This window comes from Numida meleagris, chromosome 4 (genome assembly GCF_002078875.1).
Source record: "Numida meleagris isolate 19003 breed g44 Domestic line chromosome 4, NumMel1.0, whole genome shotgun sequence".
In the NCBI taxonomy this organism is placed as follows: domain Eukaryota; kingdom Metazoa; phylum Chordata; class Aves; order Galliformes; family Numididae; genus Numida; species Numida meleagris.
The window spans coordinates 43,383,156-43,401,197 of NC_034412.1; the positions used below are offsets into that span (position 1 = coordinate 43,383,156).

General features: G+C 39.6%; 1 protein-coding gene and 1 long non-coding RNA gene across 8 annotated transcripts in view; one reads left to right on the plus strand and one right to left on the minus strand.

Annotated features, from left to right (window-relative positions):
- The window catches only part of DKK2 (dickkopf WNT signaling pathway inhibitor 2), a 161,051-nt gene that overhangs the window by 126,341 nt on the left and 16,668 nt on the right, over window positions 1-18,042 (plus strand). The window contains exons 2-3 of one of the 7 annotated variants that reach the window (XM_021395768.1): window positions 91-234; window positions 568-925. The exons of 5 other annotated variants lie outside the window; for them this stretch is intronic. In XM_021395768.1, coding sequence (XP_021251443.1) covers window positions 785-925 — 141 coding nt within the window. In that variant the 5' untranslated portion in view covers window positions 91-234; window positions 568-784. Of the gene's footprint in view, window positions 1-90; window positions 926-18,042 lie in introns of all 7 variants that reach the window. One more of the 7 variants, XM_021395767.1, reaches the window with a different exon arrangement.
- LOC110398273 overlaps window positions 5,843-18,042 on the minus strand; it is a 61,657-nt gene continuing 49,457 nt past the window's right edge. Inside the window, exons 10-11 of the long non-coding RNA XR_002438297.1 lie at window positions 17,679-17,749; window positions 5,843-6,375 (exon numbers count right to left, since the gene is read on the minus strand). This is a non-coding gene — a long non-coding RNA (uncharacterized LOC110398273). The remainder of the gene's footprint in view (window positions 6,376-17,678; window positions 17,750-18,042) is intronic.

The window sequence follows — 18,042 nt, forward strand, 5'->3', positions numbered from 1 at the left end:
AGCTGTAAGCCACCTATGTCTCTTTGGTAGGAAGAGCATGGGCTGGGAAGATTCTTCCTTCTCATGCATTGTCTCCCTGTTGCTTTTCAGGAGGGAGGGAAGGGAAGAGGAGCTGTGAAATGACCATCTCCTTAGTAGGAGTGGGGAGAACAATGACATTCCTTACTGAAGAAAGAGTTCCAGATTGTGATTTGATGGTTAATATACAATTTTCACATGGAGAGAGAGTGTATGGTGAGTAATGTGAAGGGGTAATAATAATGGAAGAAACAGGGAGGGGAAAAAAAAGCTGGCTGCCATCTACCAGGGAACAGGGTAACTATTTGGCAGACTAGCAAAGGTGGCATGGCTGGTGTGTTTCCTGATGATAAATCTGTCGGTGTTTCCAGAGATAAATAGCATGGCATCATTATTGTTCTCTTTGTTGGGAGGATCATCTCATTAACAGCGTGGGATAATGGGAGATATCAAGTACATGTGAAGACATCAGGTGTTTCACGTATTCAGCATAGTCTGAAAATTTTACCAGACTTGTAATTCTGAAATGTGAGTTTTTCACCCTTTTAGGTAGCAATACTGATACCATCTGACCCACTGAACCAACCACACTCTGCGACGTGTGAGCTAAACACTGCAAGCTACTCAGTGAGGCTGAAGTTGTTCTTACAGACCCTCTCAGTTCCTGTTACTCCCAACAAAGCTAAATTTGCAGTGTATATTGCTCACAGCAAAGTAGTTCAACCAGCTCTTGGGGTGAGAAACTCTTGTGGGCCAGTGATTAAGAATGAAAATGCTGGAAGCTGTGCGAGGACTGGGGAACCAGGAGGTTGCCATCGTGTTCTGTACTTTCTCCTGGGTGGAGCCAAGTGTTGGTGCTGCCTCATGTGTCTTCTTAGGGACAGGGAGGAAAAACATCCATCCAAAGGTAGGCCAACAATTCTGTATTTTGGTGGAGAGGCTATACTGCTTAACTGCCTAAAATGTTTTTGTAATTGTTTGAATAAATATAGGGTTTTTAAAATGCTCTTCAGGAATGCTTGTAAACTTCTGTGCTTAGTTCTGTCCCCATTGCTATCTTCCAGACACCCCATTCCTCACTAAGGAAATGGTTTTTTAACAAGAGGAATCCTCTGGAAATTGCTTTCCGAGGGGGTCCTCGCCACAGCAGCTGCAACACATTGCAACTGAACTTCAGTCTCAGTTGTTTTTTATTGCTAAAAGGATAAGTGACCAAGTGAATACTTGTATTATACCTCTGTGAGAATTTATTAAGTATCAGATTGTAGTGTGTGGTGTTGTCTAACCAGAAGCTTTTCTCTGTGAAGAGAAATTTCTCTTAGACTTTGTACCAGTGCTTAAGCTAAAAGAGGCTGAGACAGTCTCGCAGATCCCAAAATGTCCTGTGGTCAGGCCAACTTGGGGATTTCCTCCCTCTGAGACATCAACTCGGAGCTTGGACAGCAGGAGCAGTGCGTAGCCAGTACAAGGCAGCTGAAAAGAGAAGTCGTGGCTTGGAAGTTTTAATGTGTGTGCCAATCCCACTCCCCACTATGTAAACAAGTCTCCAGGGGGCATTTTCAGAGCAACATGTATTTGAGCAGCAGCATGGCGTAAGTGTAGTTCAGGTTCTGTTAACTGGCATTTTTGGCACAATTTTCCAAGTAAGGAACACGGAGTCCAGGGAGCCAAAGGAAGGATGTAGCAAAACCATGGGATGATGCAAGCTGCCTCCTTGCATCTTTGTGCAGGATTTGCTGCCTTGTCAGGAGCCACAGGTCTGCTCACCTTTCCCATAGCCTCTCTGCTTCTGCTTTGGAGCCAGGAGAAGAGATAAGAAGGACTCTGTCCCTTTATTTCTCCAGGGACATGACTAGAATATGTGAGAAATAGGAGGTTCTAATTTTTTGTATGGTGCGAACACATAAAATATGCAAGGTGGTGTAAAATTTTGTAAGGGTCTCATATGCAGGAATGTTCAGCTTTATTAACCTATTTGTCTATATGCATCTTGGTGTAAGCATTGGCTAAACAGCAGTGGTAGACAGAAATAAATAATAAGCTGAAAGGCAATACTGTTGTTAGTGAACGTGTAAGACTTTTTTTTTTATCTTTGGATGCGACTCAAAGTGTAAGAGGATTGACTGGCTGGAGTGCTAAAGAAAGAATAGGCTTCTTGGAAGAATGAGTTTGAAAGTCAACGTTTCATGATTAGCTTTTCCCCACCTTCTCTCATGATTTTGCCAAACTGAAGCGTATGTATTTGACCCAGTGCTTATATTTAATAAAGCCATCCAGACTTTGTATGAATTCATTAAAAAATGTTAGTAGAATCTAAAGACCTTAATGCATGGAGACACTTGATAGGCAGATGTTCATTTGAAATACAAGTGGGGATTTCTATTACCAGTGCACTTCAACGAACTTAGGTTACAGAGAGTTTAAATCCCAGAGTGCAAAACTAGAGACACCCCCTAGTACCTGAGAGAGCAGATTTTTAATGAGCTTCATGGGTCAAGTTCTCTCCTTGCCCAGACCTTACTGTCGCTGCTGTAGGTTTGGGGTTTGGGTTTATTGCGGTCACAAGGACAATGCTTTTTCTTAAACACTGTGCTGTTAAGTTTATCAGTGCAGAATAGATAAGAGAGCCGTTATTACAGGCACACATGTGCATCACAGGTGTGAAGGGAACTCTTAAACTGTTTATGAGCACACAAAGCCCCATGAACAAAGAGGGCAGAAAAGAATGTTGTCATTTTAAGGAAAAATATGTTTTAAGGCCCTGTTAAAAATAAAGCCAAAAAGGAATAGCAAATAGACTGCAGATTGGCTTTGTAACAGAGATTAGCACTCCAAAAATCTTTTATTTTTCGTAACAGGCATGTATCACAGACAGGACAGACTAGCCAAAGTACCACTCAACACTGGAGAGGGTATCTACTTTCAGGCTCTTGTCTCAATGAATTACCCACAAAATATTCCTCTGAGAGAACCAGATCAAGAGTAGGATAACACAGTTTTAGCTTTGTTTTAAAGGTTTGGGATAAATAGAAGCTAGTGTATTTATTGTACAAGCAGATATGAGAGTGATGTAGGAGTTCCAGGTCTGGGGTGCAATTGTCATTGGCTTTGCTGGGATTGATGTAGTTTGTCACATATAATGGTACGGCCTATTTTACAGCTGAAAGATCAGAATGGAAAGGTCGAGGATGGGGAAAGTGAGACCAAACTGGTTATCATCTGTAACAGCTACGTGATGGTACCTTCAGTTATTCAGGAATAGCTTTCAGGTCCACAGTGGGGACTGTTCGGTAATCAACGTAGTGATGTAACTCGCTTCCCTCCAGCACTGCTTCCCAGCAGATGTGCCAAAAAAATGTGGCCAGAGGAACAAGCTCACACTGCATAGAAATACCATGCAAATGCTCCAAACTTTGTAAAGTGTGCTGTCGTTGCCCGTCTTAGCCAAGCGGTGAACCACACTTCTGTGGAAAGCCATCTCAGAGGTTAGCTCTTAGCTTACAAGTAGGATGAATTACAAGAGTATTTGTGTAACTAACTCTACTGACTGTTTTCGAGGGAATTAGGTTGTGCATGCCTTTAGGGGGTGGGGTCATGGCCTTTCCAGGCAGGAGAGAAATTCAGTTCAGAGGAAATGGTTAGGCTGAGACTCCCTTGCTGCAAAGTGTACTCGGGGAGAAGCTCTGTCTGTCATCACCTATGTAAGATAATCAGAATTTGGTCATTGGAATGCTTTGTTGTAAATATTACTACGTAATAAGTTAAATCAGAGTAATTTATGTTTTTCTCTCAACAATGAAATAATGATATGAAAGGTCAGTGGCATATGTGTATCTAATGTACCAGACATGGTTCATCTGACCATTCTGTAGGGATTTCAGTCTCTGTGCGGAATAACCCTTTTCTGAAAACCATGTAATTTGGCTTTGGTGTAAAACTGGTTGAGGATGCAAAGATGTTGCAAGCAGAGCTGCGGAGTTTCTCCTTAATGAGCCTCTTCCTGACCCACCCAATGTAAAGCAGTTGACATATCATGTGTTGTGCAGCTGGGATGGCTACCCTGGTGCATGCATCTGACACAGGAACGTATTGACTTTGGCGTTCTGGAGGCTCCGGACTCATGCTGTTCTCCAGAGACATGCCTCGCTCATTTCCCAGATAGTGGTGGTAGGAGCAAAAGCTGATGTGGAATTCGCTAATTCAGATTTGCATGGCTCTGTGAAAACAGATTGCACAACTGACACTGACACTTGGTTTCTGGATTTGATTTCCTCTCTTTCCCTGGTTCAACCTCCAGTGCTCCTTCTGGTTGTATTTCTGACTGTCTTGTATTCTCTACTGGTCAGTATTTGGTCTCAATTTCTGTGTATTGTTTTGCTTTTGAATTCTATTTTTTTCCCTGACATGCAAGTCTTCTGAGATGCAGCACTTCAATTTGAGTTTTCACCCCCTGACTGAAGGGAAGACCAGTCTGTAGGAGAGCTGAAGGTGGTGGTGGGCTGAATTTCCCTGGGGACAATCCAAGCTGCTGAACTGGCACAAGCAGACTGGACCAGCCCTGAGGGCAACTTGCTGCACTGTTCGTCATACAACACATGTCTGTGTTACTGCAGGACAAGGAGTTCAGCTGCTCCTGGGACTGCTGGCTTCACTGGAAGTCTTTGTGCTTGTAGGCTGGGAAAGCTTAGTGGAGTTTCGCATTGCTTTTACTTTTGATCCCCTCCTATCCAGAATGACCACACTGGCAGGAAATTAACGTAAAGTGTAGCAGCAGTAAGACATTTTGTGAACATTTGCTTCTTCTAAAGTTGATTTTCACAGTATGTTTCACCTGAATATTTTCCAGAAGAAACCTCAAATGTTCTGCTGTCATGCTAACATGTGTGAGGCTGAGGCTCTCCTCTTCCTTCCAGTCTGCCTCCCAAAATTCTCTCTTAATTCTCAGCCTTAATCATATTTGTAAAGATAACATGAAGGTTAATGTTTCAAAAGAGCTCTCTTACCAGGCTAATGACAGATCAAACTCAAATGATGCTGTTTCTGGCAAGCAGTTTGCCACTGCTCTTCTAATACATGTGTGAACAAAGCTCCAGCTCGAGTATAAAAGCTTTAAAGAAACTGAATTGCCAAGGGATAACCCCTTTCACAACTGATTGGAATAACTAATAAACAATAAAGGGACAGGAAAAAACAAGCAGGACTAAATGGCCAGTTTTCACAATGTAGGGAGGATTTAAGTTCCATACAAATCATTGGAGGCTGATGCTTTTCAACGTATTGGAAATTTATCTGGAAAACAGGATTAGTGAGGCACATAAGTTTTTAATGAAATGTATCCAGAACAATAAGAACTGAAATGGACCACAAAGAGTTGTAGTAAAATCCAGTATGCTGAGCATCTGGGAAATAAAACCATGGGTGAATTTCCCTTTCTGTAGGTACAGAGCAATATGTATGAATAATGTGACAATAGTTAGGCACATAGAGTGATAAGTTCTAAATTAGAGTCACTGCAGCTATCACAAAGCAGCAGCAAAGGGAGACAGGAAAAGAAAAATAAAATCCAAGCAGAATATCGGGAACTGAGAACAAAATAGGGTCATTTTATACTACTTCTAAGTTAAATGTATTGCTCATCTTGAGTAATTGTGTGCATTTTTTTTAAAAGGCTATGAAGAAGACAGGATTGGATGGGGGAGGGAGGACATGGGAGTGATCAGAGCAGAACTGCTCTGACACGGAGGAAATCAAATGGGATGCATCACACAGTACGGGAAGGAAATGCCCATGGGAGAACAGGAATGGTATAGAAAAGGTGAGTGGAGAGCAATTCCTCATTATGTTCCTAGAAGAACCAAGAGCAGACAGTGTGCAATTATCAGACAGCCTGAACTACTATTTCACATGGTATAGCTCGTTGCCCGGTGATGCTGTGGGAGCCATATGGAACTGTTCAAACAGAAATGAGACAAATGCAGAGAAGAGAAATTGTACTGGTAGGTACTAAACTCAGTGGCAAGTTATCAGGAATTTATTATCAATATAATAAATCACTATCATCAATTTGTATCTTATTGATGTCATAAATAATACAGCTTGTTACCCAGTTAATCAAGTAGCTTAAGCATATGTGGCTCAATGTAAGCATTCATGTTGCCTTGTTCACCTCAGTTAAGATGTAAATACATAGATGTTGGTTGGGCAAATAGTCTGCTGAGGTTGAGGGTCCAGGACAGTGCCCAGTGAAATCAGTGTGAATACTCCCAAGGACTTCAGAGTGGATTTTTCTCTCAGGGACACTTCCAGACTACACATTAAATATTCCAGAGAGATCACTGCAGTGAATGGAAAACATGACTGTAATGAAAAGGAAATGGAAAAATGAAGAAATAGACAAAGAGGATTAGGACAGATTTACGAAGTATGTAGCACACACAAGTGGGGGTAAACTTTTCAAACAATTTTGCTACCATTTGGTCAGCTGAAGGAAGTAAATACTTTCAAAGAGGGTTCTGATTTTCATGCCATTCATCACTCGGAATGAAGGTTTGGGGTTGGAGATGGCTTTCCTTTGTTACTTCCTGACGTGTTTTTTTGCTTGTGTGTAAATACTTTCCTCCTAAATTATCATTATAGATAGGGCTGAGTATCATAGTTTATAGAAACTTCATAAGTACATCTTGTAATTTTGTGGGGAGGCTCTATGATAAACTCTTTGTAACTCAGTAAACTTACATTTGCCTTATGAATTCACTATCTTTTTTCTGCTCAGATCTCTCGGTCCTTCTGTTATGCTTGAAGGCAGTGTTTGCAACAGCTAGGATCAGCAAATTTGTGCTTGACAGCAGAGTCCCTTCCTCCTGAGCTTATAGTTAGAGGCAGTCTGCTATAGCTGCTCAGCAGTCGGCTCCCTTCTTTAAAGCAGAGTTGGAAAGGAACTTGCTATTCTGAGCTCGGCTGCTTGTTAAAGTCTCAGATTTTAACACTATTTTTTTTTTGCTTTTGAAAATCTGCCCACTTACTTAGCTGTCATAGATATCTAGAAAACAAGATGTATGAGGAGCACCTGAAGGAACTGGGGCTTAGGAGAGACCCCATCAATCCCTACAACTGCCTGAAAAAGGTTGCATGGAGGTGGGTGTTGGTCTCTTCTCTCAGGTGATGAGTGTTAGGACTTGAGGCAATGGACTCATGTTGCTCCAGGGGAAGTTTAGATTGGATGTTGGGAAGATTTTCTTCATGGAAAGGATGGTTAGACATTGGAACAGGCTGCCCAGGGAGGTGGTGGAGTCCCCATCCTTGGAAGCATTTAAGAGATATGTGGATGTGATGCTTAGGGACATGTTTTAGTAGTAGATTTGTTTCAGATTTGTTGGATTTGGTGATCAAGGCTTTTCCAACTGAACTGATTCTATGACTCTATGACTACAGAAAGTGCAGGCCACTATTCCAGTCCATTGTCTATGTCACTTCTCAAATCAGCACTTTCAGAAATGAATCCAGACCTCCACATTTTTCCTGCAGAACAGTGATATTGTGCTTTTGTCAGATGGTATATTTAAAAGAAAGAATTGTTGTAAGTAACTGTAAAAGTAGAGCGTGTGGAAGATATTGCACAAAGAAATTCTAGAAAAAAAATATGTTGGTTCTGGGCATTTGATAACAAATATATCCTCTATATTTATGGGCTCACAAATGGAGAAGTTCCCAAGTCCCCTCTACCTGATGCACTGTCAGCAACCCAGAGCAATACAGGTGTGCATGACTTTGTAAAACAAACAAACAAACAAACAAACAAACAAAAACCTGTGGTTTGCTACTTGCGTCTGGTCACCATAACATTGCTATTGCTGGTGGAAATGCAGTGGTGAGAGCAACACAGATTTGAAGTTTTGGAGATCGTTTTGTTTTTGCAGTGACATTTCTTTGCGTAAGGAAAAAGAAAAGGATTTTCACAGATTTTATATGCTACCTGAATTTCCCCAATGTGTGGAAATGCTCTCTTCTGAAATAAATACGTATTTTTAGGAACTCAAAACATTTGGAGGATGATGACATAGATGACCAATTTACATAATAGTATGCCGAATGTTTTCAGGAAGGACACAGATTAAATTAATACAGAACAATGTTGCATGTCAAAAAGTCTAATAGGAAGCACAGTGGTTGAAAATGATATTGTTAAATACACAGTAGTTTTCCTAAACTTGGAAAAAATTGTTTTTAGAGATACCTGCCTAACACATCTTCTGCTTTTGGAACTCTATCTTTTAGCTAAATATTCATGCTCCAGTATTGCTGGAAACATCAGAACTTAGTGAGTGTGTTTAATTGTTAGGAAGAAACAGAAAAAATATATAATGGAAACAGCAAAATTTCATTGAGACTGCTCCAGTTTTCCATAAAAATTCTTGGGATAAAAAGTTTTTTTTAATTCCACAACAATAACAAAGAAGTGTTATGTTCACAGTTTTTTACTGATTCTAAGAAGAAGCCTTCTCCTTCATTGCAATTTATTGCAGCTAGGAGAAGTATTAGCTTTGGGAACCTATATTTGCTCTTTTATCAGCAGGTTGCCATTGCATTCAACCTTCTCAGCTTTCATGCTGGAGTGTTTAGTTGTTGCTCATCCATCTCTCTGCAGCGTTGTAGTTTGGTTCTGCCAACTCCTTAAGCTCATAGAAATCTGAGTTCCCAGGACTCTGAATTAGGCTGGAGCTCAATTCATCTGACAGGCTTTTGAAGCTGGGGCTGTGATTCCCGGTTCATTTTGATATGTAACAACCATTTAACCTCCCGTCTGTACTTGTACTTGCTGACAAGGTGCTTTTTAAGCAGCAGAAGTCAGTCAGCCATCAGATCAGAAGCATGTGGTGCCCCTCAAGCAAACATTTTCCACCAACATTTTGAAGAGGAAAAAAAATCTAAATAAATAACCTCCAAGGTTGAAAAGGGCCTATTCACCAAACATTGGTAAAGTAATTCCACAGTAAAAATAAATGTTCGGCAAAGTGATCTTTCATTTGAAAATTGGATCCAGATTGTACAAACTGAGAGGGGTGAACGACTGTGTCAAATGTAGGGCAATGCAGTTTGTCTACAAAGTGTGTTGCCATGAAGTACTCATGTTCTGCTTATGGAGAAATGCAGTCTGGCAAACATAATGAGTTTATCAGCAAACTGTTGACATCACAGTACCATGAACTCTATCCCTCATGTAATACATATATTCCTGTGTATGTACCCTTTCCCAGCTAGTTCAGAATGATACTGTTTATGAGAGATGCATTTGGCAACGTATGGATTTAAAAATAAAGAATTCTGTTCCTTGAAGAAAGATGGTAAAGACATTATCCGTAGAAGGTAACAGAAGTTGAGCACAAAATGAGACTCATGAAAATGGAGCATTCGGTCCCACATTTATCTTTTGTTCTAGTGGAGTTGTTCCATGAATAAATTCATCACCGCTATCTCATACATATTTAAAAACCGAAACTTCAGTAACTCAATGCTTGTAAGTTTGTGATATTTGTAAGAGCTAAATCCAAAATCTTTGTGCTCCAGGCTAAGGGGAATTTAGGGTGCAGTAGACTTAGTAAGTGATCAGTCAAGCTGTGCAAAAAGATTCTCAGAAAGCGACTAGCTTTAAAATCCTTTAAGGATTTTAGCCAAGGACATTGTTTTAGTGATGGTATGGTAAGAGTGTCTCTGACTTTCCCACTGTAATAGCTTATTTCTGAACCTGTCTTTTTTTTATATTATAGGTGACTTAAAACTTTATGGTCATATACAAGTATATACATATATATGCTACTTACAGTACACGGATTAAGTAGGGAGGCTATAATGTATTTTCTGGTTCATAACAACACTTTAATGTTATTAGCCCTTCTGCATTCTCTACTGCCAGGAGAAGGAAAGCTGTCATAAAAGAACATAATACTTGAGAAGTTTAATAAAGACATGAAACCTTCAGTTCCTATTAGGTATTAAAAAAAAAAAAAAACACCTTCTGGGGATTGGGTATTTTCAAACCTAAATTAATCATGATTTTTAAAGGTCAGTATTCATTCTTATTACTGGTAAAAACATAGCGACTTTTTCTATATGCCTTTAGAAGAGCAGTTTGATGTTTAGAATGATTCTGAATCAAGTTTCTTGAAAAACGGCATAACCTACTTTTGTGTGTATCATTTCTCAAAGTGTAAATTTAGTCAGTTCACAAGATGAGGATGAGGATGATTTCATCTGCTAGAGATGAAACCTTTCCTGGGATAAAGCTGTGCAATTTTGATGGTTCAGGCATCATCAGTAATAATAATTCTGTGATTGTCTTTTGGTTGAGAATTTTACTGGTGCTGCATAAGCCAGAAGGGATTTCAGTTACTGTATCTGGATGCAGGTTAGCTGGAGTAATCAGTGTGGGGAAATAGTTACTGCATTTAGAAAATTCAGAACTCTGCTGATTCAGGATAGATCCAATGAGATATTTTAACATAATCCATTACACCAGTAACCTGTTTTCAAGTAGAAAGACTAATTAAGACCAAGAGCTATTGCAGTACAAACCACTGTTTCTTAAAAACAAAACAAAAAATTATTTTTCATCCTAAAAGAAAATTTAAAAGATTAAAAAAAATGTTAGTGGGATGCCAAGAGGGAATAAATATATTTGCCCTCCTCTTCCTAACATTTTTGCCCTCTCTCCTGGGTCTGCGGACTGAGCTCATCTTGCTTCTGTTAGGTGGTTTCCCTGCTGTAGCATCTTCAAAGCAACAGGCACCTTGTCATTTTCTTATGGCATACAACTGCGAGAAAGGGGATTCTCTTTGCGTTAAACTTTCGAGGAAAATCAGAAGCAATAAAAGAGTTTGCTCAGCACTGTTGAAAGAGGATGTGATTTCTGTAGAACTCAAGCTCGTGATGCTGCCTTCTGTTTTAGAGGAAAGCTAACTCAGGTGAGACCAAAGAAGGCTAAACATACATATGCTCCAGCCCCAAATCTGCTGAAATGAGTCCAAATTCAACTGACTTCAATGTGCAGGGACTGCTTTGACTTTGATTAAGGCATTCCAAAGTAAATAACGGCATTAATCATAAATGTAACATTGCTGTTCTACAGCTATGCAAGAAATACCATCTGACTACTTGGTGTAACTTGACATTTGCCTGTGGAAATCAGTGGGTGACTGCCAATTTCCAAAAGGAGAAAATGTTGCCCTGCAAATAATTTTATCTTCCTTTAATTTCTGTTGTTCCCGAACTACAGTGCCACAGACCAAACCTGCATCAACTGTTTCCTCATGCAAATGTGTATCTTGGCAGATGTGGTACAGAACAGTCAGGGATACCAGCCAGCCTTCAATAACTGCTTTTAGAAAGTTGTATGTCCCTTGAACGTGCCATGCCGAATATATGTTGTCTTTGTTCTACTCCTCAGCTTTGATGCCAAGTTTTAAAGCATGGCTATAAATACTAGTTTGTTTGTCTAGCTCTTTGTAAATGGTGTTGTTGTGTTATTTCTGACTCATAAGAATGCATTGGAAAATGCAGTGGTCGCTCATATGGAATTATTTCAAAGAAATGTCCATTTGTCATGTGATATTGTGACCCACTGGGTAAACCTATTTGTGCAATGTGACATCAGTAGGTTTTCAAACTAAATCAAGGAGGTATGTATCAACACAGCTATTTTTGTGACACCGAGGAGGGATAAGTAAGTGTAAAGGAACAGCTTTTTAATATTCTTTAAGGAGAATCTAAATCCCATGTTTTCCATCAATATGAACATGGCTCCATTTGAATGCTAAACTAGAAAGGTTTATAGTGCATATGGTACCTATTTGAATTTTTTAAATGTCTAATTTCTGCTGTGGAAATGGAGGCCAGTTTGAGTTATTTATTGTGGGATGCAGAAGGAAATCATGACCCTTTGCAGGGACACATTAGGATCCTTGTGCCATTCAGCCAGTTTTCTCCTGTCACACCTACTTAAATTTTCAAAAAGACGCTTTAATGTATTGAGTGTGCTCTGGATCTTACTAGTTCCTGAGCGCTTATGACAGCTTTCAGAGATTGCTGGTGGCTCCCAGTAGATTGTAATTCTAGAAACAGGAGCCTGATGCTAAGCATCACCACCTGTTCCCCATTATTTTCCTTCAGAAGAAAACAATGCAAGGATAAGATTACATACTAATGGAACCCATTTTCACTAAATAGGTACATTTGGTCACATGTAATGTGGTGGCCCATAAAAGAAAAAAGAAAATAGTAAGCTGCTTTCAAAAGAGAGATACAAATAAAATTTAAATGAAGAGTTTCCTAACTTCGTTAACCAAACCCAATCCTTACATGGCAGGTATGCCAATATCTGGTGTGTAAGTACATACAGATCCCTTGTTGGAATAGCTGTGTTTTCAATTTTATTTGTTGACATATCCTAAAAGACTTTGGACTTCATTCAGCTCTTTGTAAATCCACTACAGAGCTAATTTTGAACCTTTCTGGCATTTACACTGTAATTTCTATTCCTAGTCTGCTTATATATAAAATATATATACAATACAGGTCTTGTCTGAAACTGAGGTTGCTCGTGTCCCTCTCTGTAGAAAGAAATTGTAAGTATGAATGATATTGTCATAATGATACTTGCAAATGATATAGTTGTTTGTGGCACTTTTGTTGTTACTCATTATACATCAGTATGGTCCACCATGTTATCTCTTCACCATATGCTAATATAGATTTAGAGAAGTGAAGACATTTTAGAAAATAAGTTATCAGCTTAGCTGCATCTACACTTTAGCATGTGCATATAGGATAGGTGGTAAATTTTTTCAAACACAAAAGTTTGAAATCCTGAATGTGGCAGTGTGATAGATTGATGTGCAATAGCCTGACAGAACCTGTGATATCCTGGTGTGCATTAAATAAGATTTTCTAGAAGAAACCGTCACCAGTCTTGGTTATGGATGCCGATCAGTCTCTAAAGAGCACCCGTACCTCATTCTTAGCACTTTTTATTGTAGCTTTCCCTTTTGCTAATAGGCTATTTTCAAGGCTTTTATAGGAAAGCAGATCATTTGTTTATTTGTTTGTTTGTTAAATTTGTTGCCTCTTGCTTCTGTTTCTTGGTGATTGTCTACTGAGAGTCCACATCAGCCTCTCAGTATTTACTGCTTCTTGCAAACTCTTGGGTAATGTTTCAATTTAATGTTAAAAGTGGTGGAGCTTTTGGTAGTAACATTTGTTGCCTGAGCCGTTGTTAGTTTCTGACTTTTGAAACCAAGATTCCCTTCATCTCTTAAAATTTGGTGGTCAGCTTAAAGCAAATGAGGAGCTGAAAGCAGGAGGCAGAGTGATCCAGCACCTTTCTCAGCTGGTGCTTGACTACAGAGCTGCAGGTATTTTCTATCTTGCCACCAGGAGCCTGATATTCAGAGCACTAATTGAGGGAATGCGGGAGCTTTGGGCTAGAGTAGGTTTTGTGGCTGTGCAGAGGAATCTAAATCTTAGCTGTAATTACAGATGGAGAAAGGCTCAGGATCAAAACGTAGTGGGCTTTATTCTCTCAGATGTGTTTGTTCTACAAGTACTGAACTGAGATCTTAACTCTAAAATTGAGACAGGTTTTGCTCAGAACATGCAGAAAAAGGTAGATTTATGGAGTGCCATACAGCTGCTATTTCAGAATGCAGTAATGGTTTAAAAAATGTTTTTAGAGTTGCAAATATGTCTAATGACTTAAATATTTATAAGCTTGGTTAGCCTATAAAAGTAGGTTGTCTAAGCTTTGAAAGGGTTTTGTATTGGAAGTACAAAATTGACTTTTTGAAGGCACTGTTGGATTGTGACATTGCTCTGGGTACAGATGAGTGCTGTTTTAGAAAAATTGACATGCATAGCCATTTTTATTTTTTTTTGACTTTTTCAAAATTGCTCTAACATAGAAGTGAGTGCTTCCAACTATCCTGTAATCTACATTTCATAGTAATTTTGTGCTGCTGTATGTTCATGATCTGCTCTTCAAATCTTAACTCAAATGTTAAGTCTTCAGTGGGTGAAACCATTGAAGCAAATGCATTAGATTACGTATCACAGCAATAACTACACACATTGGGAAGAGACTGCAAGATCGTGCCTTTTAGCCTTTGATTTCCTAAATAAATTAGAACCTTTCTTCTGATTTTGGCTGGGAAAGACCCTTTGTTGGCGAGCCACAGAACTGCCATTCATTGGCATCCGTGTTTTTTATTTTTTCTTTCCCAGTGAAGATAGCAGCAGCCCTGGATTGCACATCTAAAAGATGGCCTTGGCAGAGCAGGAGCCTGCACCCAAGCACCCAGTGCTGTACAAATAGCTTTGCTGTTATTCATGTAGCGTGCTAATGAAAACAGCGATCTGGGAGAATCATGAACAGAGTTCTGCCTAATGGAGCCTCATTAAAACAGCAGTTTGCTGCTTTTCTTTTGAACTTTTCAAAAGCTTTTCTCGAGTTACACCCGATAAGAATGATAAGGGTACTACTGCACGTTCCTTGGCAAATCTGTAACATACAGTCATTTTCCATTCAGCTGTGTGTGTGTGTGTGTATTTACACAAAAGACAGGCTTGAGACAGACTCTCATTTCAAAACCATATGTACTTTGACTTGAAGACTTTAAGATAATTAACTTGAATCTTTTGGTATACGGTAAACAACTGTGGCTTAGCAATGAGTAAAAAGAAGCTGGCACTGAAAAGAGACAAGGGAAGAAGGTCAGCAAAGGTTTGTGTAATTAGCTTAAAGAAGCATCAGGGGATCTTTTTTCTTTACTTTGCTCCTAGCATGCAGCCCCGTCTTGCCATTAATCTACAAAGTGCTGGGTTTTCTTGGTAGCACATTTATCAGACATTTATCAGTGCCTCCAATTGTGCTTCATGGGGTTTTATATCAGGATCTTGAAAATATAGAAGACAAATATTGAGGACAATGACTTTGAAGGTGTGTGTAGACAGACTTTGTTCTGTTTCTAAAGAAAAGTGGTCTAACGGCATTAGTGTGATTTTTTTCCTTTATTCCTCCAAATCTCATGATCAAGCATGGTTAATCTTGTCAATATAAGCTGGGAGAAAATATGAAAATATTTGGAGAGGGATATTTTGGAGCAGAGTGTTTATGTTCTCTAAAAATGTTCTAGAAAAATGTCATAAGAGCAATGTAATAGTATTTGCATGCTCAAATAATGTTCTGCAGTATGCAAAAGCCTAACTGATGAGCAGTACTTGTATTGTAGGGCTTACTGAGGGACTTCTTTCTGTGTCTACGCTGGTAACGATGATACCAATGCTCTTTTACACATTCACTCTGTAGACCTCAGCATGATTGCATTGGTTTACTTGAGAAAAAGATCTCTTCCACTGAATAAACCTAGACAAAGTTATTTAAATTATATCAAATCTTGATAAGTACACTATTTGCTATCTACAAGTTATGTTAAGTTTTAAGTAATTGGTAAATATCAGCTCAACTAGAACTTGACACCCTCAAACCAACAATTTTGGTACATCATTTAAATTACCATGAAGTGTAATGATAGGATAGGACAAGGAGTATCTAATTTAGATTAGGTATAAAGAAGAAATTCTTCACTATGAAGCACTGGCACAGGCTGCCCAGAGAAGCTGTGGGTGCCCCATCCCTGTAGGCCCTCAAGGCCAGGTTGGATGGGGGTCCTGGGCAGCCTGATCTGGTGGGACTAGATGGTCTTCAAGGTCCCTTCCAACCCAAACCATTCTGTGATTCTATGAATTATAATGATGAAGATGTTTTTCCTTTAGTGATGAAGAATATCTTTTCACAGTATATATTTGAATTGTCAGCCTTTTAAGGCAGAACGCTGGCATGTCGCTGGGCAAAGTTCTGAAAATGTCATGTTTAAATGTGGTTCTGTTGGTTAAAACGAGAACAGTTCACCAAAGGGACCAAGAGCAGGTTTTCAGGAATAAAACCAGAGCTTGCAATGCATTGTGACTGCATGCATGCAAATTTGTAACAACATAACTTCAGCAAGGCCCCAGATAGCCCAGGTGCTGGAAAGTGATTTACAGCAGTGTTCAGAGCAGCAGCTTCCCACTGCGGGAAATGGGATTCTGCAGCAGCCATCCCTTCCCCTGGGATGGAGGGAGTTATTCCTGCCTTTGTTAGCTTTTGCATCTGCACTCCAAAGGAGAATTAGCACCTGTAAAGCAGGCTGCAGTAGAAGCTGATACTTTGTTGCCACTGTTACTAGAATAGCAACGAAAATGCCTTTTCAGTATTTCTAGGGAGAGACCATTCTACTCTTACTCATCTGGACAGGATTTGAAATGCTAAGTTGCAGCAGCAACTGATTTAGAAGATGTCTAACATTTTAACAGTGATGCTTTGTTATGTTAGAACTATGGGCTTGTTTTCCTTCTTGGGAAAATATCTAAAGCTGATGAGAATTGTGCCTGTTTCAGAACAGAGTGGTCTACGTGAAAGGTTGCATTTTCTGAGTTTTGGTGGGATTACTGTTGTTGTTGTTGTTGTTTTTCATAAAACTTGTAAACATTGAGATGAATTGAAGCTCTTGCAAATATGAAGAGCTGCCTCGTGGGTTTTGCAATTCAGAGGTGTGCAGCCAGCACCAATGTGAATGCTGCCTCAGTGCAAGAGGAGAGAAATCCTTGAGCCTGAGGGCTCTTCAGAGCATACTTCTAGAACATGGTTCAAAGGGCACCTTGCCATGGAGATGTGTGGTCCCACTTGTACCGTGTGCAATGCGTTCTGTGCAGCCCTGTCTCCTGGAGAGCTTGAAGAGCAGGAAAATGAAAGGGAATTGCGTGACATAGAAAAATACCTTTCTTGTGACTGAGTAAAGCCATCTAGTATTACTCCGTTATTTTTAGCAATGAAATACTTTTCATTCAAATCAGTCTGGTCTGCTTTTCTGCTTCCTTGCAATGTAACAAGAGGAATAATCCATTGCCTCAGAGGTGAATCATGCTCTGTGTATAGTAAACTATTGCAAATATTCATATATTCTTACAAGCAGAAACAAAAAGAACACTGAGCATTTGAACACTTCATTGCTGCTAGCTGAATAACCCAGGACCTAGTTATAAATATTTTTACCTATCTATTAAATCTCCCTCCTTCTCCCTTCTCCCTTTTTTCATCTGGGATTGCATGTGAAGTACAAGGAAAACAATAAATCACATCTCCTTTAAATCTGTTAACAAACACTAGCAAAAAAGTAAACAAGGAAATCTTCCTTTGCCATGGTCACATAGCCATGGTCAACAGTTGCTTTCAGAGTGGAGCTTAAGGAAAGCTGTGCATATATCCACGCTCTAAGAGATGTACGGCAGTTGTTGAATAGGCTGAGTATGTTCAGCTGTAAAATATCCTTTAGGTAATCAATTTACTCATGTACAATGTACTTCATGAGTGAGACCTGAAAGTAGGAATATATTTTTTCATACTTGACTGGTCAATGTGGTTGCCCTGATTTGTATTTGTATTCCTGTATAAAGGGGATAATCATTGTCAAAGGTACGGAGTCACTTACATTTGGCGCATCTGAAGGGAAGGGTACAAGTTCAGAAAAAGGAAAATAATCTTATAGTTAACTGGATGGGGGCTGAAAAACAGTTACCTGGGTACTGTGGACTTCTTATGTGGTCTTGGCATAGCAAAGTCATTTAATTTCCTCTATTCCATTTCCATCTGTGTAAAAGAAAAAAAAGAAGGGGAAAAAAGTAGCAAACAAAACCAACTCTCCTCATGTGGAGTAGCAGTTAAAAAAACTGACCACACAGAATTACAGGGAAGCACAGCACCTACGATCTGCTTCTGGGCAGGGCTGTCATGCAAACAGTACCAATGAGAGGTGGTCAGGAATGGGCTGACTGTGTTTGCACTCTGGGGCATCTAAATGTGAAAAATGCTTGCCAACAGTGCATTATCCTGGAGAACCCAGCTCCTTCAGAATAAAAGTTGTCAAGAAAGTGGTGCAATTT